The following is a 24,965-nucleotide window of genomic DNA, read 5'->3' on the forward strand; positions in this document are numbered from 1 at the left end:
AAAGTTTGGTAACACTTTAAGACGCTTTAAGGACAGTCTGGCGAGGTCGGTGACTCAAGTCTGTTTGGTGTGTTCCGTGCCGTCATCAGTCCGAGGAGCCGTCGGCCTTCATTTGGGCCGATTTGACATGTTGAATCGGAAGGCGGACAGTCGGACTCACCGGCCAATCTGATTGGTGGAGCGCTAACCCGGAAATGACGAGCGGGATGAGCCTGACTAACGCCTCTCAAAATCTGACGAAAATCTTTTAAACTGACCTTTTTTCGATCTGAAATGAAGACAGATTCAGCAACTGCACGGCCCATTTCTCGCTTAGAATGTTTAATATTTTATTTCATTTTGTCTTGTACTCACACGAGCGACAGACTTTGCTTGTTCTTTCGCTTCCCAGCTGATAAAAAGATCGAACGAAAGCCGAGCATCCAGCAAGGAGACGTATTTTGCACGACATGAGATCGGTAGTTTACTACGCAAAACTGAGTGGTACTACGACAAACTGAGACTTTCTTCACTTGCAAAATTATCTTCTATAAGTGTAATCCATGGCTCTATCCAAAACAGGATCAGAAAATAACGAGTCCCTCCACATTCACTACCGTACACGTTTTTTCTGAATTAAGTCCCATGGTGGTCCACAGGAACGGGAGGGACTTTGCCTCTCTATAGAAAGAGAGGGAGGGGGGAGGGGGGTAGGGCAGGTCTCACTCTGCTGTTTGGAGGCCTGGCTGTGCTTCTGCCTGCTGCTCCTTGTTGAGGATGATGCTGATGATGTCTCCCTCATGCTCCTTCATGTGCTCCATTAGCCGCTCTTTACTGGTAGACTCAAAGCCACAGATACAGCAGCAGAACAAGAGCACGCAGTATTCCATTCCAGCGCCCGGGACGGGGGCCTGGCCGCTGCGTGGCTGGCTCTGGGACTGAGGCTGGAGCCGTGCAGGGTTCTTCTCCTGCGGGCTTGCCGATTCCCAAGGCCACTGTGAAGGGTCTGTGGTGGGTGTGTTTAGGCCTGCTGAGCTGTCCATAGCCAGACCAGCTACCGCTGCTGCGGTCGTCGTCATTGATGTGGGTGTTGGCAGTGGATCCACTGGGCCCTTTGCTTTGTCCTTTGAGGGCTGGCCCGCCACAAGGGGGCGCTCCGCCACCGACTCCAGCACCGCCGACAACTTCTGAGGAGCTCTGAGAGGATGGAATCGCCAACAAGAATACAACAGAGGGAGCAAGATTAAACGAAAATCTCACTCTCAGGGCATTGTTGGCCCAGTATTCTAATTGTGTACTATTAGTTATTATTTTTTTTTTTTACATTTGTTGGATGTATAAAGTTACTTGCTGCCCATAGTCTATTATCCCAGTGATGCAGTGTGCATTTGTAAGACAGCTGGCAGGTATTGGTAATTATACCATGGTCTGGGTGAATACTCGATTCTGATTGGCTGCAGGGTGTCCATTAAAAAGTGATGTAGGACACCTACTAAAGGAGTTCGGGGAAACTGACTGTTTACTGTTCTATATGAATGCGCTACATTAAATCAAAAAGGAAATGTGGATTTATTATTTCCAAATCGTCCTCTGAACACCACAGGATGGCACTAAAACACACAGGCTGCAAGAAGTAAGTTCTACCGCCCCTCTGGACTGACTTTGATTCACAGCGAATAACGTTATCTCACATCCCGTTCACTGTTCAGCTCGCTGCTTCAGGCTGCGCCGCTGCAGCCGACAGTAACGTTACACATCGCGGATCAAATTCTTTGTAAAAGTCGTTATATTGTTTTGGGGACAATGACATGGCTGGATAGCTAGCTTGTCTTGTTGTTCAACATACTGTCAAATTAGTTTTACTGATTGCCAACTGTACACAATGTTATTGACTTTGGATCTTGCTAGCATAACGTTAGCTTTCTGGCTCGTAGCTAAACTGAAGGGTTCTATCAGCTGAGCGGACTATATAAATATCTCCAGTTGCTATGGGAGGCATGTCGTATCTAAGGTTCTTCCTAATTCCTGGTGGAGAGAACAACGTTTGCATTGCATAAGAACCTGATGGATGGGAATGATTGTTCCAGGTATTAGTCAAACCGTCAGGCGTAACCAGGGAAACAGAGTTATTGTTTGGATAAACTTTAGATTTCGATTGTAAAACTAATTAAAATATGAACTAATGTTATAAAAATATGTTATTTGGCAAGTGACCATGGTATAAGTGGGTTAATGTCCGACGAGGTGTCCATTGTCAGGTATTAATGGACGACGGCGAGACGTGAACCGTCCAACGCACAGTACAGTGAGGAAGGAACATGTTAATGTTTACAACTTTGTAATTAGCTGAATGGGATATTTTCTTCAGAAACCCACAAACTGGAGTACCATAGCTTTATCATTGGTATCACATTAGCTTAAAAAGGCAGCTGGCAGTTATTGGCAATTGGTAGGGATTCCAAATGAAGCTTTGTCAAGCATATGTTTTAGTTTTCGGAGCCCAAAAGATGGCGCTCTCTGTCCAACAAAGGGTTGAAAGCACACCGACTTGCCATTCCTTGAGCCTTTTTCTTTAAACCAAGAGCGCCATCTAGTTGGGGCAACAAAAACAACTGATGGTTCATGAAGCTGCATTTGGGCACCACTAGTAATTGGAGTACAGTGAGGAATGAACACGTTAAGTTCAACCTTTGTAATTAGCTTAATGCCATATGTTCTTCAGAAAACCACAAACTAGAGTATGACAGCCAGCTTTAGCATCAAATAAGTTTAGGGCCCTATTTTCACGATCTAAGCGCACGGCGTGAAGCGCCTGGCGCAGGTGCGTTTAGGGCGTGTACAAATTCACTTTTGCTAGTTTGACGGCAGGAAAAAGGGTCTGTGCGCCAGTCGCATGGTTCAAAAGGGTTGTACTTAGTGACTACAGACTACTTAGTGTGTTTTGGGCGTAACATGCAATAAACCAATCAGAGATCATCTCCCATTCCTTTTGAAAGCCAGGCGCGTTTGGACCTTGGTGGATTTGCACCGTAATATTTTTATTTGTAATCTTTTGCATGTTTGTGTGCTACGCAGCAGCACACAGTCCCTGTGTGTGTGTAACAAGCATAGTGTGTGCGTGCTGTGCACGAGCCTAGGCGCATTTTACTAATTTGCTGTAATTTACTTTAGACCAGGTTTTTGTTGGTCAATGGCGCAATCACTTTCCGCTGCCTCAAGATAGCAATACGCCAAGATTGCACCTAAACACACCTCCCTGTAAGACCAGCACGCCCATGGGTGCAAAGATGGGTGCAGGTGCGTTTTTTTGCGCTATTTAAACGACGCGGGCGCTAGACAGGACAACTGCGTCAGTCTTAAACTAGCAAAGACACACGACATTTGCAATCTCAATGCATCGAGGTCCTTAGCGCCAGTATCAAAGGAATCCAGTACTTTGCGTTAATTGAAAGGGGACACAGATAAAATGCAATATTTATAGACGTGTACAACTGTACACAATAAGATTGAATATTGCTGCTTTAGCTGTATTCAAGCTCTGATGAAAGAACATATTGTGGAAAGTAGCACCCACAGCTCCTAATCTGGGATAGTGTATCGGGTGCATGGTAGTGGAACCATATGTATAAAGTACTTATTCCAAGGGGTTTTAAAAGGACCTACAGTGTACTGCCAGTGGATATACTGTAGATATTTGCAAATACAGAAATAGTACAAGCATTTTCAGAGAAAAAAAAGGGGTGAATCTAGCACAAATTGCAACAGGAAATCTGACAAATATTTATTACTCATAAACGTCTCCTCTATAACATATAAAAAGTCCTAAGAGTTGTGGAAAGTATTGAAAAAGACTGAAATCAGCGATGCCACCATTTCCCATTGCAGCCTATGTTAAGGAGAGACACTACAGGTGAATAGAGAAAATATTTTAACCAACAGTTATCACCACGAATCTCCCCAAGTTGATGATTTACATTAAGACAATTTTTTTTGTATTACAAGTTTCTGAACAGTTACGTTTTATTATGTCAAATGAGGCATTATCTTATTAAATATGTGCTAATTTGCATACATAATGGTGTTTCAGTATTTTTCCACTTGGAACCTATTTTCCAATGCATTGGTGTTTAGGTAGTCTCACATTGCCAGACCTTCCTCCAACGTGCTCTGGTTTATTGGCATTTCTTTAAACCAATCACAATCGTCTTGGGTGGTGCTAAGTGCCGGACGGAGCATTGGCGCCTCTGCAAAATAGCCTCGGGAAGGAACTTGTTTTGGTGGAACGTGTGTACATTCAAAAGTTGTTTTAGTCGTGCAACAGAAAACTCCGATTGGACAGAGAGTCTAGCTAGCTAGATTGGATCTCTGGATTTACCCTGCAGAGATCTGAGGAGCAGTTAACCACAGTCCTCACAAATCCACCGGAGTTTAGAACGCCGACACAAAGAAAGAGGAAGGTGACGGACATTCGGCCGAAATGAGGGACATCCGGCAGAATTTCCGGCGGCACCGGAGCAATCTCGGAAGTGGAACGTCATGGATATAGACTAGTGTTTAAGTGACAATGTGTGAACAAAATGTGAACGAAAATATTTTGAAATCTGTGGTGGACTAGATTAAATGACAGAGTTTCTGTTGCAATTCGTGTGGGGGTCATGTTGCATAATTCCCGTACTAAAATGAAACCTGAAAGAAACTATAGACACCACTGTACGCGAGGTTGATGGGTTTACCGGCTGCTCTGGGAGATGGCCTCGTTAATGGCTTTGTTAACTTGCTCGTAGTTGTAGTTTTGGTCTCCGGCGTGCTTCCACATGTGGGATTTGAGTGACGGGGGATGACTGCACACATAGCCACACAGAGAGCACCTGAAAGAGAGAAGGGGGGGGGGGGATGGTAAAAATAAAGGGACAAAATGAGAGAAGATGAGCAACAGAGCGAGAGCGGATCAAGTCGAAGTTGATTTAATATGCGCACTGACTTTCGACTAATCCTTCGCTCTACTTTCTATCAAGAGGAATCATCCTGACTCAAGGCTCCACAGGGGATACGGAGCTTGAGAGACGGAGACAAAGCGTGGGGTGAGGAAATGGGATTTACAGTACACTCGCAAAGTCATTTCACAAAATGAAAGGAATTATGGATTGGGTCTTTATGAACTATTCAAAAACGCTTGAAGTTGCAAATATCATTTAGGATAAAGAGCTCAAGCCCACCGACTGAGAAGATTCTGCGGTAACAGATTCATCGTAAAACAACCCATGTTATGAAAAGGTGAAAGAAAAAAATCCAATAAAATGCTTAAAATATTGCGCTAGGCCGGTATGTGACGCTGCTACAGTGTTTTGCAAATGTACAGTTAAGGTCCCAGAAACACTACAGACGCCTGCAAGCTATTTTAGCGCTAACTACCAAAAACAGCAAAAACCCAAACTCAGTTGGAGCACGCAGTTTCCTCACATCCCGTCATTACACTTTTTTTTTTTGCACCCCAATGTTTAACCCAAGTCGGCGTCATGGTAACAACGCTAGGGCTGAAACGATTCCTCGAGTAACTCCAATAATTTGATTACTAAAAAACCTTGATGCAAAATGATTTGCGTCGAAGCTTCGTTTAATCAAAGTTACCAACGTTGTATCACTCACGGTGTTACTGCACGGACGATTATTACTGTCGCACACCGGGCCGACGCTGCTGGCGACACACGCCATGAAGACGGACGGCGCAGATTACAAAATGAAGAAAGAGAGCATAAATAGGGAGGGACTAAGAGAAGAGACAGGCTGGAGAAAATGACAGAAAGTGTCCAAAGTTTGGAATCAGTTAAAACGTAATTAAAACTAAAACTCTGTACAGTATGTCTACTGCAAAATCAAACTAGCTTACCACGATAATAGCACGACGTCAGTACTTTAGCATCTCAACAGAAGTGGCAACAGAAGTAGACATGGAGTCTAACTTAATCATCCATTCCACAAAGCGGACCTGACAAAAATAAATCAGTCGTACAGACGATGAAACTACACCAAATACAACAACTACCAAAAACAAGATAATATGAAGTGGTGACCACGATCTGATCTAAAAAGCTGACGCATTGACTATACCTTCGGAAAAACAGCTGATTGTTGTGCACAATTCTCTCTCTCTCTCTCTCTCTAACAGTAAACAAACCGGGAACTATATTCACAGGCGGAAGAATATAGTACTTGGGCGGAGTGATATGCTCGCAGCAAGCCTGTCTGAGAATATAGTTCCCGGTTTGTTTACAGATAGAAGATGGCTATGTCTCATGTTACGTTGTTATTTGTACATGCTGTGACTCTACAAATCACAACATGTAAATAGGAACATGTTGGCGTTATTTTGTCACTTTTGTCACAATTGGGAGCAGTAGGCTAGTTGGAACCAGTTACCTGCAGGATCTGTGCTGGGCTAAGCTAATGCTGGAGCCGTCAGATAGCGTTACAGCACGCACGGAGATGAGAAGGGTATGTATCGACTTGTCTTACTCTGGGGGTTACGGTGAATAAGCTAAATTCCCAATAAGTTGGCGTGTTCCTTTAACAATGTTCTATGTCCCTCCCCCCTTTCCGCTAAAGCCCAAAACGATCTCCTAAGCCCCTCCCCCCACAAGGGAGAATGAATGCGTGTGCATGAGCAGTGACTGACACGCAGTTAGACACCCCCCCCAGCCATGAGTGCTGCATCTGAACAGGGAGCTGTGGATTTTTGCAAATGGTACTACAGGCTGTAGGTGGTGCCAGAGGAGCCAGATTTATTATATTATTACCTGCTTCATGTAGTTCTACTCTAACATAGGGTCAGTTTCAGCAAATATGACAGAAAGTTAGTTTTATAAGGCTTACCTACTGCACCTTTAATGTCCTTTTTATTTCACATGATCACACAATAAAGTGCAGTTCTACAGACTCTCCAGTCGGTGAGTATCGAGTGACATTCAATTCAGATATCTGGAGGTGACAGAAGGACCCGTTTTAAAATCGCCACGCCACTTTTTCCCTCGCCAAAATGTAGCCTAACTTTGGTGCGACATTTAACCCCCTTCCAGACAAGCCAGCATGACATTGATACCGATGGATTCTTTTTTTTTTTTTATACTGTTTATTGATCCCCAGTGGGGAAATTACAATTCCCCAGGTCTTCTGGTTTCATATGATACAGACATTGGATTAGACTGGATTTTATGAATCGATATTGGATCATTCAAATGAAAATCTATTTAAATCGGATGAATCCGTTTTGTTTTGAAAACCCAGCCATATTTCTCACCTGTACTGCTCCAGTAGCTGCACGGCCTGGTGCTCCTGAGGGTGCCTCCTCATGTGGCTCTTTAAACTATTCATGTTGGTGGTGGCAAAATCACAGCTACAGCACCTGGCAGAAAGGAGAAAGGAGAGATGAGAACATGGAGATAGAGTTTAGTTTACCGCGGCCCTTTGAGGTCATCGTTTTGCTTCTTTACACATTTAGCCTGAAAGGATTTTACAGCAAAAGAGAGATGAAACTGGCACTTTAAATCACAATATTGTCTACTCTGTTGCACTTTGGATGTTGCGGTTGAAAGATTAAACTGGCTTTTTAGCTTAGAGTCCAACACTGTACAAGGTCTGCAGACTCACATGCATTAAAATACAGTCAGCCAAAACAAAGAGTTGCACTTGGATCATGTGAGGATAACTTACAATATTAGAAAGATTTGGATTTGACCAACCAAAGAATTCATGAAAAAAACATCCACACCATGTTTTCAATATAGTGCCACTGTTTAGATTCATTTTCTATAGACCGAATGAGGTAATGCATTGCTTTGCAAATATAAAACAAAAAAAATGTTAAAACGTTTTATTATTATTACCATTATTTTAATATTACCAATTTTATGTTGTGAACTAGCCTGGCTCCACCCTCCTACGTACTTCCACTCAATTTTCATTTCCCTTCAGTACTCCGTCTGGGTTTGTGGTATATTCTTGGGTTTTCTCCGGTCAAATTTTTGGCGGTCCAATCAGCGAACAGAGGGAGTGGCTGAGAACGATGACGTTGAGGACGTACGCTAGTTGGAGTTGTAGTTCCGCAACGGCGGCGGAGAAAGATGCGAGCGAAGCCATGCGGTCCGTTGTGGCAACGCTGCCGAATATCCAGAAGTTAAAGCCCGAGCAAGAACAATCTTTGCTGAGTAGTGTTGGTGGCCATGATGTTGTGGCTCTCCTCCAATAGTTTTAAACTTCAACAGAGTACCCGCCTTCAAGGAAGTTAACACTTGTCAATGGAGAGTGGCCAGACTCTCTGTACTAATGAAATGGACCAGAGTCTGGTAGGACCAGGCTAGTTGTGAACATCTTCCCCTGAATGTTTTGGTTCATGTTACATACAGTGCCCTCCACAATTATTGGCACCCCTGTTTAAGATGGGGTCATGGACTTCTAAAAATTCTCCTTTTTTTTTTAAACAACATAGAACTCAAATGCAAAAAAAGAGAAAAATCCAACCTTTTATTTAAGTACATTACTTTGGTGGTAAAAAAAAAAAAAATCACACATTTAGAAAAAAAAAAACTTGAAATCATGTGTCCCACAATTATTGGCACCCCTGATGTTAATACTTTGTACAACCCCCTTTTGCCAACAAGACAGCACTTAATCTCCTTCTATAACATTTCACAAGATTGGAGAACACAGAGAGAGGGATCTATGACCATTCTTCTTTGCACAATCTTTCTAGATCATCCAGAGTCCTGGGTCCTCTCTCATGCACTCTCCTCTTTAGCTCACCCCACAGGTTTTCGATTGGGTTGAGGTCTGGGGACTGAGATGGCCATGGGAGGACCTTGAGTTTGTGACTGCTGAACCATTTTTGTGTAGATTTTGCCACATGTTTAGGATCATTATCCTGCTGAAAGACCCAGTGACGACCCATCTTCAGCTTTCTGGCAGAGGCCATCAGGTTTTTATTTAAAATGTCTTGGTAGTTCAAAGCATTCATAATGCCATGCACCCTAACAAGGTTCCCAGGGCCTTTGGAAGAGAAACAGCCCCAAAGCATCACAGATCCTCCACCATACTTCACGGTGGTGAAGGTGCTTTTCGGCATACTCATCTTTTGTTTTACGCCAGACCCACTTAGAGTGTTTGTTGCCAAAAAGCTCAATCTTAGTCTCATCTGACCAAAGCACACGATCCCAGTTGAAGTCCCAGTGCCGCTTAGCAAACTCCAGACGTTTACGTTTGTGAGTGTTAGTGAGAAAAGGCTTTTTCCTTGCATGCCTCCCAAACAGCTTGTTGGCATGTAGAGAGCGTCTGATGGTTTTTTTTGAGACTTCGTGACCCCAAGATGCCACTCTTTGATGCAGTTCTGTGACAGTGAGCTTAGGACTTTTTTTTACTTCTCTTACCATCCTCCTCACTGTGCGTTGTGGTAAGATAAACTTGGGACCTCTTCCAGCCTTGTTTGTCACTGTTCCAGTTGTTTTAAACTTCTTAATGATTCCTCTGACTGTAGATACGGGCAAGTTAAGGCGAGTGGCTATTTTCTTGTAGCCATTGCCTGACTTACGAAGGTCGACACACATCTGCCTTACTTGAATTGTGTGTTCTCTTGTCTTTGCCATGTTGACAAATGGGTAAGAGAATTAGGACTCTGTGTCACGTCATATTTATACCCCAGGGAAACAGGAAGTCATGAATTACTATTTAAAAGTTCCTAGATACCCTGACCAACTTTAGCAACTACAGAAAAATATATTTAAAAAAAAATCTATTAAATTTTTCAGCGGAATTGTTAGGGGTGCCAATAATTGTGGGACACATGATTTCAAGTTCTCTTTTTCTAAATGCGGTTTTTTTTTTTTAAACACCAAAGTAATGTACTTAAATAAAAGGTTGGATTTTTCTCTTTTTTTGCATTTGAGTTCTATGTTGTTTATAAAAAAAAGGAGAATTTTTAGAAGTCCATGACCCCATCTTAAACAGGGGTGCCAATAATTGTGGAGGGCACTGTATTCCTGCTTCTATCATAACTTTTACTACAAGAGGTCTTTAATAGGTAGGGTTGGGCCATAGATATAAAACAATTATTATTATTATTATTATTATTATTATTATTATTATTATTATAACAACTATTGTTTATCTATATGTTAGGCATCGTTTTGATTTGAACAATTCTGATTCCAATACCGATCCTTCTTTTCGATTCCGGTTCCTACCGATTCTTGATTCCAATTCTTTGAGGGTCGGAGTTGAAATGGGCCACAGAGGAACATTTTATTTTGATTCAATTGTGGTTTACAGTTTTACCGAGCTTTTTCAACGTAAAATAAAGCCACATTTTAGAGCGTCGCTTAGTTAGTGTGCTCCGTGGCTGCAACACAACGAGCGCCTGGTATTAAGTTGGTCGCTACGGAAAACAAAACTTGCGCATGTTAAATTTCAGAGACATATTGTACTTTTTACTCCACTATACATTCATCGGACATCTTTAGTTACTAGTTATTTTACAAATTAAGATTTTTGCACACAAAGACATAGATGTAGTTTATAAAACACAATGTTTTCTTATAAATTAAACTAGCCAACAATATAACGGCCTACAAGTCCAGCTGAGATGATTAGAGATGATCAAACACTTAGTTGATTGACAGAACCATAGATCTAAAAACAACAGAACAGTTTGGATCGTCTCCAGTTTCTAAAATGTGAGGATTTTTCTGCATTGAGTATCCTGATGATACTTACATACTTTTACTAAAGTAACATTTTCCATGCAGGACTTTTACTTGTAATATAGTATTTCTATTTTTTGTGGAATTAGTACTTTTACTTAAAGGTCCCATGGAATGAAAAGGTCACTTTATGAGGTTTTTTAACATTAATATGCGTTCCCCCAGCCTGCCTATGGTCCCCCAGCGGCTAGAAATGGCGATAGGTGTAAACTGAGCCCTGGGTATCCTGCTCTGCCTTTGAGAAAATGAAAGCTCAGATGAGCCAATCTGGAATCTTCCCTTTATGACATCATAAGGGGAAAGGTTACCTCCCCTTTCTCGGCTTTACCCGCACAAAGAATTTGGCCCGCCCATGAGAGAGACATATCATGGCTTGCAAACAAGCAAAGAATGACAGTTGGTCAAGGCCACACCCCCACCCTCCACCTTCCCCCCCCCCCCTCTCTCCTCCTCAATAGCATTTAAAGCTACAGACACAGAAATGGCACGTCCTAAGGAAAGCTCATTGTGGGACTGGCTCTAGTGGCTCTAATTCTGCACCGAGGCTGAATTTCAGCAAAGATACTTCAGATACAGTATTAGGGGACCACTAAGGCCTATATAAAAGAGACTCCAGATACAGTATTAGGGGACCACTAAGGTCTATATAAAAGAGACTTCAGATACAGTATTAGGGGACCACTAAGGCCTATATAAAAGAGACTTCAGATACAGTATTAGGGGACCACTAAGACCTATATAAAAGAGACTCCATACAGTATTAGGGGACCACTAAGACCTATATAAAAGCATCCAAAAGGCAGCATGTCATAGGACCTTTAAGTAAAGGATCTGAATACTTTTTCCACCACTGGATGGGATCGTACCTGAAGACACCGTGCATACACCTGAAATGTGAAACATTGCAGCACTTTTTTTTGTGAAAGAGAGGCTGTACATGTGACACAATGTTTTCATTACTTGTAAATACAGTGCAGTCTGAAAGTGACATAGTTTTTGTCGTGTTGGCTCTGTACTGTATCTGAAATAAAAACAATGACTATTGGGGTGAAGGGCTAACGTTCAGCTTTAATTTTAGTTTACATCCACATTGGGCGTAGTAAAACAGTAGCCTGTCATTACCCTACTGCACTGCAATTAAAGCTGAAAGGCTTTGTTTCATTTCAAATACAATACGCTGAGAACAGAGCCAGAACAACAGAAAATGTAGCCTGGTCCTACCAGACTCTCGTACATTTCATTAGTACAGAGAGTCTGGCCACTCTCCATTGACAAGTGTTAACTTCCTTGAAGGCGGGTACTCTGTTGAAGTTTAAAACTATTGGATCTGCCCAGAGCCACTCTGGATCTGCCATAACCAATCGCTAACGTTTTGGTCGGGACGTTGGGCTTAGCATCGCTAGCGTTAGCCTTAGCCAACTCCTTCACCACTAACAGAGCGAGCTGGAAAATCTAACTTTTCCCGAACCCCGTGGAGAGGAGGGCCACAACATCATGGCCACTAACACAACTCAGCAAAGATTGGTCTTGCTCGGGCTTTAACTTCTGGATATTCGGCAGCATTGCTACAACGGACCGAATGGCTTCGCTTGCATCTTTCTCCGCCGCCATTACGGAACTACAACTCAAATTAGCGCACGGCCTCAACGTCATCGTTCTCAGCCACTCCCTCTGTTCGCTGATTGGACCGCCAAATATTTGGCCGGAGAAAACCCCAGAATATACCGCAAACCCAGACGGAGTACTGAAGGGAAATGAAAATTGAGTGGAAGTACGTAGGAGGGCGGTGCCAGGCTACAGAAAATGTGCAGTGGTCCTGACACCTACGTAGCACACCATCTTGAGTGTGAGTCTGATAGATTTGACATCCCATTCACATGTAAATGGTTATTCTAACGTCATTATGTTGTAGGTCTACATTACAGGATTAATAGCCTCCAATGTATAGTTTGATAGAGCCACACACTTCATGTGCAAAGGCAAAAAGAGGATCTTTGCATGTCAGCATTTAATGTATAATATAATCTGTCCTGAAAGCACAAGGACACAACAAGTATGTCGACACAACAGCAACAGAGCTTTCGGCCATGAGACTATTTTTCTTTGTTGTCTAAGTTTGAAGTTGGGCTGGGCAACATATCGATATATCAATATGGTGATATGAGTCGGGATATCCTCTTAGACTTTCCCTGGTCTTAAAAGCTACATTACAGTAACGTGATGACATTTTCTGAACTTACCAGACTGTTCTAGCTCTTCTATCATTTGCCTTTACCTACTTAATCATTATAGCCACATTATTGATGATTAATTATCAAAACACTCATTGTGTAAATATTTTGCGAAAGCTCTAATAGTCAACCCTTTAATCAATCAAACTTTATTTCTATAGCACATTTCATACAAGTCAATGTAACACTATGTGCTTTGTACAAAAGCGACATAAAAGAAAACTTTGTTCAATTAAACTACACAGTAAAATTACACACCCACACCCACTCTACAGCTTAAAGCTACATTGTGTAAGAATTTCTCCCATCTAGCGATGAAATTGTATATGACAACCAACTGAATATTACTTTCTACCCCTTTTCCTACGGTGGCCGAACCCAAAATTAGCGGTCTCCATCGTTTACACGCAGCTGTTCTAGCCACTCCAGTATTTACTTTGGTCTTGTTGCTTTGCCTGTTGCGTTGTCGTTTTAATGAAAGGCGGAGGTATGTCCCTCTTTGGCTAATTATTTTAAAGATGGAGGCGCTACATGGCGGCAGTCATTGGAGCGAGTCGCTCGTATTTTTTCTGAATGATTCCGAATGGCAGATTCTACGCTTATGAGAATACTTTGATTAGTTGGTGGAAGTAATTACATATGAATGAGCACATATCTTTTTTGCTAAGAAAGAAACTCAAAACATTACACAATGTAGGTTTAACATTGAGCAACAGAAAACTAAAAATAAATATTGTGATATTTGAGTTTTACCATATCGGCCAGCCCTAGTTTGAATGCTCTCTTGTTTCCACCAATGTAAGTGTACCTGTCGGAAAATTTATATCTGGATCATCCAATATTTCCCAACTCTACTTTTGCTCTCGTAGCTTTTGTCAACAGAATGGTCGACGATTCTGGTTAGAAACAGCAATTAGATGCCAGCTGACCTTTTTCAGAGCAGAAAGAAATCCTGTGTGTGTGTGTGTGTGTGTGTGTGTGAATTTTTGTATGTACATCTGACCTTAGAGCACAGGTGACAGCACACTGTTAAGAAAGCTGACGCAAACACCCGTAGGCGTCCACACCTCATGGCAGCTTTGTGTTAATATAAAGGCCGAGTGCTAATACAGAGTAAGAGTGGGTAAGAGTGGGGGGAGAAAGTGTGACTGTGCCTACACCCTGAGCTCACTGTGCTGGTCTGAGCATTATCAGGCATGCACTGCCATCTAGTGGCCCTTTCTGAGATGACACGTACAGCTCAGCCACTCGTATGGGAACCAGCACCTAGGAGGCCAGGCTCATTGACTGGCAACTATTTGGTTAGCTCGCTCTGCCTGAAACAGGAAGTGAAATCGGAAAATGCAATATTCACTGAACATTGACATTACTACACACAACATAGAAGAAGCACAGAAGTAGGGCTGGGTGATATTGAGAAAATCAGATATCACGATATTCTTGACCAAATACCGCAATATCGATATTGCGGCGATATTCTAGGGTTGACAATTGGTGCTCTAACAAAATATCTTCACATTTCCATTTTAAATAAATAATCATCAGTAATGTGGACATAATGTCTAAGTGGGGAAAAGGCAAATAATAGAACAGCTAGAACAGTCTGGTGAGTTCAGAAAAGTACATCACTTTACTGTACCACAGCCTTTAAAACCAGGAAAAAACCCTTATGTCATATCACGATATTACAATATCCAAAATCTAAGACAATATCTAGTCTCCTATCACGATATAATATCGATATATTGCCCATCTCTACACAGAAGTTATATTGGAACTGTTGAAATTGTTCTATTCACCTAAAGCTAGTGCCAATGTTTTTGCCACACATTTAAGTTTTACCTCCAATACGTAGGAAAGAAAACGAAGGATAAAAAAATATCTGAAAGTGATGTAAAGCTTACAGTCCAAAGGCAGGATCACGTGTGCAAAATAATTAATCAGTCTCCAAAACTACAGATTAGCATCTACTTCATTAACGCACTGTCGGAATAGCCAACTGTCATACGTCATTTTTGCATCTATCATTAACACGTCAAACAATAAAACGGTAGGAGTGCAAACACATGGTATGATAAGACAATTAACAAAATCCAAAGCTTTTAAAAGTAGGAAGAACAGAACACAAACCATGTCCAGGATAAAGCTAGAATATGTATTGTCCCAGTGATCATAAAAACTGTAAAAACAACAATACTACCCAAAAACCTTTAGTGAAATATACTGTATTATATCAACAGTACATGAAGCCCAAGTTTAGGTATATTGTTAAATAAAAGAACAAGGAATTAATGTGTTCCTGTGACAGTTGGGACTTTGTTAATAATTTTTACTTTGATTACGGTGAGGATCATTTTGATCACTGAAATACATCCTCATGAAAGCACCTGCTCATGTTACATACCTGAAGCGATGACAAAGCAGAAAAAAACAAAAACCTAAAAATTGGTTCTCGAAATCACTGAAACTGAATTCAGGCTTGCTCATCGGTCAAGAGCTGAAACGGCACGTTTGAACACGGGCAGTTTTCACAAGTATTAAACGGACTGCGATTACGAAGCATGTGCACGTGATAAATGATGTATTACGGTCGTGCACTTTTTACATAATAACTCAATAATTTACATGGCTTAATTCTCCTGCACCCAAATTATAAACCGCTGTGAAGGGATGACTCACACATTCTTCATTGCACCGTCTCTCTCTTATTGATTAGTAAAACGGCGATGTGCAAAAACATCCAGGGGGTCATTATCTAGCTGGTAGAATTCAAGAATGTGTATCTTGGTATGTTCTAATTATGTACGCTGTACGGCCATCAACTCTTATTGTGACAAATGTTTCTTTAACTAAATGTTATCTTCTTTATTACCTGGTTCAGACGCAGGGTTTTAACCCCCCTTTGGCCCTGTTGGTCACTGGTGAATACAGGTCCAAATGAACTGCCTTCCATTTGTACTCGGAAGTCGGATTTTTCGAGGTCAAAGTCGGAAACACGCCTCCTGACCTCGGATTTCTGAGCTCGGGAACTCGGACAAACTTCGAGTAGCCCGAGCTCAAAATCCAACATGGATGCCCCATGTGCATCAAAAGTAATGAAAGCTGTAGTAACATAGTTATAAGTAATTCGGTCTAGTTGTGTCTCATGAAATCGGTCGTACACACAGTCCTGTCCAGCTACTATCTGTGGACATGTTGCTATGGTGTATTAATGCTAGTGCTGTCAAACGATTAAAATATTTAATTGCGATTAATTGCATTAATGTCATGTCCCTTGATTTCTTTTTGTCCCATTATTTTTTCTCATTTTAATGCTCTTATCAACATGGAAAAGTGGATCGGCTTGCTTTGTGCTTTTGTCGACTGGCTGTGACGGGGGGGCAGAGAATTTGCATCAGCTGTGTGTTTGGCCATCAGGTGGTATTTCAGACTGGACGTGCTGCAATGATAGCTTAGTTCCCAACGACAAAACACACAGATCACTTTGGTCTTGTCAATGGAACCATTTGGCAACTTTTTAAAAGTAAACTTTCCATTCAGAATTTTATTGGCATCCATTTTGCCATCTGGCGCTCGCCATCGACTCAAAGCTTAACGTTAGCCTGCTACTCTTTGGCCGGCTCGCGAGCCCAAACAAGTGTGTGCGGCGTGCCTGTTTTGTTTCTGGTCTAGCTCGATCCGGTGTGGTGTTGTAGTTTTTCTAACGTTACTAGTTGTTGCAACAGCATGTGAAAACAAAGTTTGCTAGGCCAAAAAGAATGTTAATTTCGCAATAAAAAAAATTACGCTGTTAAAATGGGTTTGCGTTAACGATGTTAATAACACGTTTAACTGACAGCACTAGTTAATGCACACAAAAAAAACAGCATAATGCGTTGTTATAAACTGGCATTGCTAACAATGGCTAACCTGGCTAGAGCTAATGAAAACAATGAACATCCGACTTGTAAATGGAACGCATTCAACTCGGGTGTGACGTCATTCCCACCTCTGGCTTCCGAGTAGCGGGGTAAATGGAACGCACCATTACTAGTGTTGACGGAAGGCGGTCAGTGTTGACAGTGCAGCACTATTACAGGAATAACATGTTGAGGGCTCCTCCCAGTCTGTTATACAGTTTATGGCTCTGAGATTCCTCGGTTACCTTTACACTACCGGTCAAAAGTTTGGCGTCACTTAGAAATGTCCATTCCAGACAGAATTTAATCAGTTAATCAGTTTTCGGATTACATTATGTGCTTACATAATTGCAAAAGGGTTCTCGACTGTTGTAGAAATAAGTGGCTGAAGAAACGCTTGAAATCCATGCTTTTTGGTCTAGACGTCATACCCAAATTAAAAGTGGTACCTCTCCCATATACTTTGACACTCTGGGGTGTGCCTGATATCATTTTTTTTTTTTTTTTTTTTTTTTTTTTTTTTTTTTTTTTTTTTTTTTTTTTTTTTTTTTTTTTTTTTTTTTTTTTTTTTTTTTTTTTTTTTTTTTTTTTTTTTTTTTTTTTTTTTTTTTTTTTTTTTTTTTTTTTTTTTTTTTTTTTTTTTTTTTTTTTTTTTTTTTTTTTTTTTTTTTTTTTTTTTTTTTTTTTTTTTTTTTTTTTTTTTTTTTTTTTTTTTTTTTTTTTTTTTTTTTTTTTTTTTTTTTTTTTTTTTTTTTTTTTTTTTTTTTTTTTTTTTTTTTTTTTTTTTTTTTTTTTTTTTTTTTTTTTTTTTTTTTTTTTTTTTTTTTTTTTTTTTTTTTTTTTTTTTTTTTTTTTTTTTTTTTTTTTTTTTTTTTTTTTTTTTTTTTTTTTTTTTTTTTTTTTTTTTTTTTTTTTTTTTTTTTTTTTTTTTTTTTTTTTTTTTTTTTTTTTTTTTTTTTTTTTTTTTTTTTTTTTTTTTTTTTTTTTTTTTTTTTTTTTTTTTTTTTTTTTTTTTTTTTTTTTTTTTTTTTTTTTTTTTTTTTTTTTTTTTTTTTTTTTTTTTTTTTTTTTTTTTTTTTTTTTTTTTTTTTTTTTTTTTTTTTTTTTTTTTTTTTTTTTTTTTTTTTTTTTTTTTTTTTTTTTTTTTTTTTTTTTTTTTTTTTTTTTTTTTTTTTTTTTTTTTTTTTTTTTTTTTTTTTTTTTTTTTTTTTTTTTTTTTTTTTTTTTTTTTTTTTTTTTTTTTTTTTTTTTTTTTTTTTTTTTTTTTTTTTTTTTTTTTTTTTTTTTTTTTTTTTTTTTTTTTTTTTTTTTTTTTTTTTTTTTTTTTTTTTTTTTTTTTTTTTTTTTTTTTTTTTTTTTTTTTTTTTTTTTTTTTTTTTTTTTTTTTTTTTTTTTTTTTTTTTTTTTTTTTTTTTTTTTTTTGCGCACTCGTCTCGCCTCAGCTCGCTTGGAACCTCGACTGAGGTGGTACTAAAAAAAAGTATCTGTTAGCAGGTACCAGGTACTTTTTTTCGTAATGGAAAACCAAAAAAGGCGAGTAGAGTCGAGGCGAGTCGAGCAGGTACCATGTAATGGAAAAGCGCCACTAGTCTAGGTACCTGGCTCAATTTCCCCTGCAGAGATCTGAGGAGCAGTTAACCATAGTCCTCAGAAATCCACCGGAGTTTAGAACGCCGACACAAAGAAAGCAGAACATAACGGATGTCCCGCCAAAAAGAAGGACATCTGGCAGAATTTCCGGCTGCACCTGAACAATCCCCGAGGTGGAACGTCGTGGCTATAGACTACACTGAATTGGTCTTACGACGGCTTGCATTTATGTGATAGTGGTGCATTTCAAAGTTTTTCTTTAACAACTCACCGATAAGGCTTGTCAGAGTTATGAATCCGACGGTGGTTCCTCACTCCGACATATGTAGAGCTGATGTAGTCGCACACATCGCACTTATACATCTTCTGCATACCGCATTCTGTAATCAAGTAAACAAATGAACAACTTCCTGCAAACACAGACAAAAAGCATGTGGCAATATGTGGCAACAGAAGAACAGTGGCATGGACGAAAGCTCTGATTAAGGAGTATGATGAGTGTTGGCTAGTAAACATAACACGTCTTACCTTCATCGGTTACCCGCTCAGCTTCCTCCACTATGGCCACTGTTTCAGTGACTGGTGTGAGGGCGGCCATGTCCCCACTGAAGCTGCGGTGCTCCCTTTCGTGATTTCTTAACTGACTCTAAGCAAAGAAAACACACACACACACACACACAATAGGATTTCTACACAAAGAAATGACTAAACATGCACGTGACATTCAAAACAGCTTTTCATAAATACTTTCTGCCAACTTAGGATCTGTCAGGAAACAAAAATTCAAACCAAACCAGGTTTGAATTTCCCCCAAAAAATTAATAAATAAAGAGGATTGAGCACTGGTCAGACAATGACATAGACCACATCACACCAATACTTGCTGCACTTCACTGGTTCCCAGTGAGTTTTAGAATTGAGTTTAAGATTTTACTACTTGTTTTTAAAGCCCTGAACGGTCAGGCTCCGGCCTATATCTGTGATTTGCTAACTCCCTACGAGCCGGTCCAATGCCCGAGATCCTCCGGCAGGGCTCTGCTAATGGTTCCAAAGTCTCATCACTAAAGGGCCTGCTGTGAATGAATTATGTATCATAAATACATGTACACCCCTATGTTAAATTCCCATAGAAGCAGGCAGATTTTTATTTTTAAAGGCCAGTTATTTCATGGATCCAGGATACTATGCATCCTGATGAAGTTCCCTTGGCCTTTGGAATTAAAATAGCCCAACATCATCACATACCCTTCACCATACCTAGAGATTGGCATGGTTTTATTTCAGTTAGCCTAACAGCTGGTTTGATTTGCATTGAGAGATGATTTTATGGAAAGTACCCCATGCCAATCTCAAGCTCTAATTTAACATAGGGGTGTACTTACTTAAGCCCCCTGTATTTTAAGGAAGAACATTTACAGTGGGGAGAACAAGTCTTTGATACACTGCCGATTTTGCAGGTTTTCCCACTTACAAAGCATGTAGAAGTCTGTAATTTTTAATCATAGGTACTCTTCAACTGTGAGTGACGGAATCTAAAACAAAAATCCAGAAAAATCACATTGTATGATTTTTAATTAATTAAGTTGCATTTTATTGCATGACATAAGTATTTGATACATCAGAAAAGCAGAACTTAATATTTGGTACAGAAACCTTTGTTTGCAATTACAGAGATCATACGTTTCCTGTAGTTCTTGACCAGGTTTGCACACACTGCAGCAGGGATTTTGGGCCCCAATGCTCCAGATCCTTCAGGTTTCGGGGCTGTCGCTGGGCAATATGGACTTTCAGCTCGTGTAGTTCTGGGCTGATCACTCACCTTCCTCATGATCATTGATGCCCCACGAGGGCAGATCTTGCATGGAGCCCCAGACCGAGGGAGATTGACCGTCATCTTGAACTTCTTCCATTTTCTAATAATTGTGCCAACAGTTGTTGCCTTCTCACCAAGCTGCTTGCCTATTTTCCTGTAGCCCATACCAGCCTTGTGCAGGTCTACAATTTTATCCCTGATGTCCTTACACAGCTCTCTGGTCTTGGCCATTGTGGAGAGATTGGAGTCTGTTTGATTGAGTGTGTGGACAGGTGTCTTTTATACAGGTAATGAGTTCAAACAGGTGCAGTTAATACAAGTAATGAGTGGAGAACAGGAGGGCTTCTTAAAGAAAAACTAACAGGTCTGTGAGAGCCGGAATTCTTACTGGTTGGTAGGTGATCAAATACTTATGTCATGCAATAAAATGCAAATTAATTATTTAAAAATCATACAATGTGATTTTCTGGATTTTTGTTTTAGATTCCATCTCTCACAGTTGAAGAGTACCTACGATAAAAATTACAGACCTCTACATTAGGAAACACTACAAGTAGGAAAACCTGCAAAAATCGGCAGTGTATCAAATACTTGTTCTCCCCATTGTATTTATTTACGATACATTATTCATTCACCAAGAAAAAATTGAATTAAGGCATTAAGATCAATTTCCAAAAGACGATTTTTTTTATTCCTCTTTTTAGTCAACTTTAGCATGGGTTCATAAACTTATGAGCACAACTGTGAATGAATATAACTGAAATACAATATAACTATGGATCTTGTTTTTATTAATTGTTTCTGACTGCAAATCCATAAACAATGTCCCTATGCAGTATGTGGCTCAGCATGGCCTGCATAACTATTCTACCAAGATGAAGAACCGTGAGAGTAGTTCAGACTTGGGCTGCACAATATATCCGTTTTTTTTCGGTCATCGATATCAACTGGCGCGACGAACACATCGCGAAAGGCTGCGACATATCACGAAAGACACTCAGAGATTTGATCTGTTATATGAAAGAAAATACCAGGAGAAAACTGTACTTTAAAGTGTAACCTTTTTTTTTTTTTTTTAGTGGTGCCTTTTATATTAAATTCATTATTCAATGTTCATTTTGTTCAATAAAAGAATTTTGGAAATGTTGTCCTTTCAGTTGTTTTAAAATCAACAAAACATTTGTTGTATTTGGGCAGAATACTGAAAGCAGGTGAAATGCACAACTGCGCACACTTCAATATCTGTTTACATCGTTATCGCGATATTCAACAACGTTATCGCACATTTTCCTCATATGGCGCACGCTAGTTCAGACTACAGCAACCTCAATGGATTCCAAAACTTAACATTATAATATACAATTGAAGTAATCTGATTACTGGATTACATATAAAATGACAGGATTAAAAGCAGCATGTGAGAGTTGAGTCGCCTCACCTTGTAGTGAAAGGCATCTGGACACTGTTTGCACTGGTACATCCTGGTCTTACAGTGGTGGATCATGTGACTCTCCAGGTCCTTGCTGTCCGAGGCGATGTGCTCACAGATGGGACACTGGTACGGCTGCCTCTGCCTGTGCACCCGCAGGTGCTGCTTGATGTAGCCCTTGTTGCCACTGCTGTAGCGACACAGGCGGCACCGGTATGGCCTGTCGCTGCCGGGGATGTAGTCCACCAGACCGCCGTCGGGAGAGGCGGCCAACGCGTCCATTCCGGGGATGCTACACATGTAGCTCCCGGCCCCGCTTCCCGCGACCACGGCTCCGTTCTGGAACTGCGCGTTGTCCTGGAGCTCTTTTAAGATGTCCTCGTCCGAGGCGTTCTGGTCCGAGCGCTCTCGGAGCCGTTCGATGACGGTGAGCAGTGACAGGCTGATGCCGGCTTTGGCGGCGGGGCCCTCCTCGTCTCCCTCCCCCAGGCACAGGGAGCCCAAACCTCCCCCTGTGTCCTCGCCGTGTAGCTCCAAGTCCAGTAGAGCCGCGGTCGTCTCGGCGTCGGAGGCCGTGGTCACCTCTACCAGTTTCTGGCCTGTGTTGGGGCTCGGCGCCTGGGCTGCGACGGTCTTCAGACTTACCTTGGAGCTGGAGGCGGCGAGCTCCGGGGTCCTCATCGGCATAGCTACCAGGACCTCGGCCGCCAGAGAGTGCAGGCGGAGAGACTCAGAATGGGTCCTCTTGCGACCGGCTGGGGGAATGTTCTCATCCCGTGGAGAGTCGCTAGCCATAGCGGACGCAGAGGATTTGATATCAGCTCCTGATGGCCGGCTGTCAGCGGCGCTACCCGCGCTGCAGCCAGGGACGCCCTCATCCTCTGCAGCTCCCGCACAGAACCGCTCTCCCCCCTCTGCATCCAGTAAGTTCTTGCCCCTGTCCATGTCTGGGCTGAGGAGAAGCGGTTTGGTCGCCATGACCGAGTCCTCCGCCGAAGGAAGGCGCTCCACAATCACGTTGATGTGGCCGGCGCTGTTGGGGCTGCTGTTGATAATCTTCTGAGCGGATGACAGCAAGCTGTCCGCGACGGAGGCGCCATCGTGGTGACTACCCATCTCCACCTCGGACTCGGACGTCACCTGCACCTCCACCATGGGCTCCTCGGGGCTCAGGTCTTTCACGGGGTACACGCTTTCCTCCTCTTCCTCTGCCGCTTCTGGACTTTCGTTGAGCTCGGAAGCCGTATGACTCGACGCGTCCCGTTTGTTCTCGACCGCCATCGGTACGCAGAGCTGGAGCTTGAAGGCGGCGGGCAGCTTCTGCAGGCTTTTGTCTTGAAGCACCGGGGAAAGAACAACTATTTCCTCTCGGGTCGCGGCGGTGTTAGCCGCAGCCTGGGCCTCTCTCCTCGCGGTGGCCCCGTCTTCATCCTCGAAGATGGGGTACGAGCAGTCGACCAGGCCGGCGTGCTTCCACGCGTGGGTCTTAAGCATTCGTTGCTGGCTGCAGACGTAGCTGCAGATCAGGCAGCGGTACAGGCCGTACTCCTCGTAGCTGTACCATTTCTTCTTCTGCGTCAGCTCCTCGGAAGCGTCCGCTGAGTTTTTCATCACCTCGGCTCCCACGCTGCCAACGCTCCGGGTCCAGTCCCCATCCCGCTTTCTGAAAACGTCTTCCTTGCCCTCGCTGTAGGCATCCGACGCCTTGCTGTCGTAGTGCAGCCTGACGTGGGCCTCCAGCTCCGCCTGGTCTCTGGAGGAGAAGCGACACTCGGAGCACATGAGGATGAGGTCGCTGTGCTGCTCGTTGTGTTGCTTCAGGTGCTCTTTGAGCAACGGCAGCGTTTGGGAGAGGTAGGGGCACATGCTGCACTGGTAGCACGTCACGGTCCGTTTGTAGTCGCCCGCTACCTCCGTTATTGTGGAGGGAGTGTTGTTGTTGTTACCGTCACCCGACACGGGCGAAGACAGAGCGCTGCCGTCTAATCGCACCTCCTCGGCGCTCTCCTGGCCCTTACAGTTCCTCTTAATTTTCTTGCAGGGAGAGACTCCTCCGCTCCCCCTCGCCCCCTCGTCGGCTGCTCCCCCCCCTGCAGCGGAGGCTCTTTTCTGTCCCGCCAAGGTGCAGCGGCGCTGGGGCCGCTTCTCTACGATTTTGCTGAGCTTCTCGATGACCTGGATGAGAGAATCCGCAGCTTGTTTCTGTTGGAGACTCTGGGAGGCGATGCCCTCTACCTCTCGCTGGGCTTGGGCTTCAGAGAGGGATCCCAGGGCCGACGGGGTGGGGGTGAGAGGAGGCAGCAGCAGCGGTGGAGGAGTGTGTGTGGAGTACAGCTACGTTGCTGATCTCCTCCATGACCTGGCAGACAGCAGGGGAGAAAGAAATAGCCATGTGAACTGGTTGGTGCTATATCATGGTACACTAGATTTAAACAGATGTAGCCTTATCCCTTACTATACAGAGATTTTAAGTTCAATATCAAAATGTTCATCCAGAATGGGGTCAGGGGGACACACAACAAACAATTCTTTTTTTTAAATGAAGGATAGCATGCTCTTTAGAAAAAATAAATTCTCTCTACAGTTGCCCTATATTTCTTTCCCCCCCACTTATTCATTCCATCTGTGTAATACTAGAAAACAGTGAAAAGTGAGACCACAGTGACTTCTTCAAATTGCTAGTTTTGTCCAGTCCAAAATTCAAAGTTATTCAATTAACACATTTCTGGATGCTGTCAATAGTCTACATGTTTTTGTTCACTTGAATTAATCAAATAATAATAATAATAATAATATTTGCATACTTTATTAATCCCGCAAGGGGAAATTACATGTTTTCACTCAGTTGTTATTACACACAGGCCTGAACATACACACATGCTCAGTACCTCTACATGCACTAATGGAGAGATGTCAGAGTGAGGGAGCTGCCCATGGAAAGGCGCCCCGAGCAGTAGGGGGTTCGAGGAGTTCCAGGAGGTGAACTGGGACTTGAACAAACAACCCTCCGGTTCCCAACGCAATTTACCATAATTTACACTACTGCAAAACACAATTTCTTTTTGTATTTAATTTAATAAAACGTAAAAAGGAATTGAATGCACTTTTCATCCATTTAAAATATATGGTTCTTTTCTCAAGAAAACTATTCCCATCTGTTCAAGAAAGCATGCCTTTAAAAAAAAAAAACACATTTTGACACTTTGTACCACAGTATTTACGAAAGGTCTAGTGAGCTGATTGGCTGTTTAGAAGAAAAGGGAAGTAGCCCAAATGAGC

The 24,965-nt window shown here is 41.7% G+C and overlaps 1 protein-coding gene across 1 annotated transcript; it reads right to left on the bottom strand.

The window, feature by feature from the left end:
- Positions 1-241: 241 nt before the first annotated feature.
- Positions 242-24,042, bottom strand: znf507 (zinc finger protein 507). The gene is given in 7 exon segments (XM_039794106.1): positions 242-1,176; positions 4,713-4,847; positions 7,274-7,378; positions 18,716-18,824; positions 18,973-19,090; positions 21,696-23,976; positions 23,978-24,042. Coding segments are annotated over 7 exon segments (3,288 nt in total). The 3' UTR covers positions 242-701.
- Positions 24,043-24,965: the final 923 nt, after the last annotated feature.

The sequence above is a fragment of the Perca fluviatilis genome, chromosome 3 (assembly GCF_010015445.1).
Source record: "Perca fluviatilis chromosome 3, GENO_Pfluv_1.0, whole genome shotgun sequence".
In the NCBI taxonomy this organism is placed as follows: domain Eukaryota; kingdom Metazoa; phylum Chordata; class Actinopteri; order Perciformes; family Percidae; genus Perca; species Perca fluviatilis.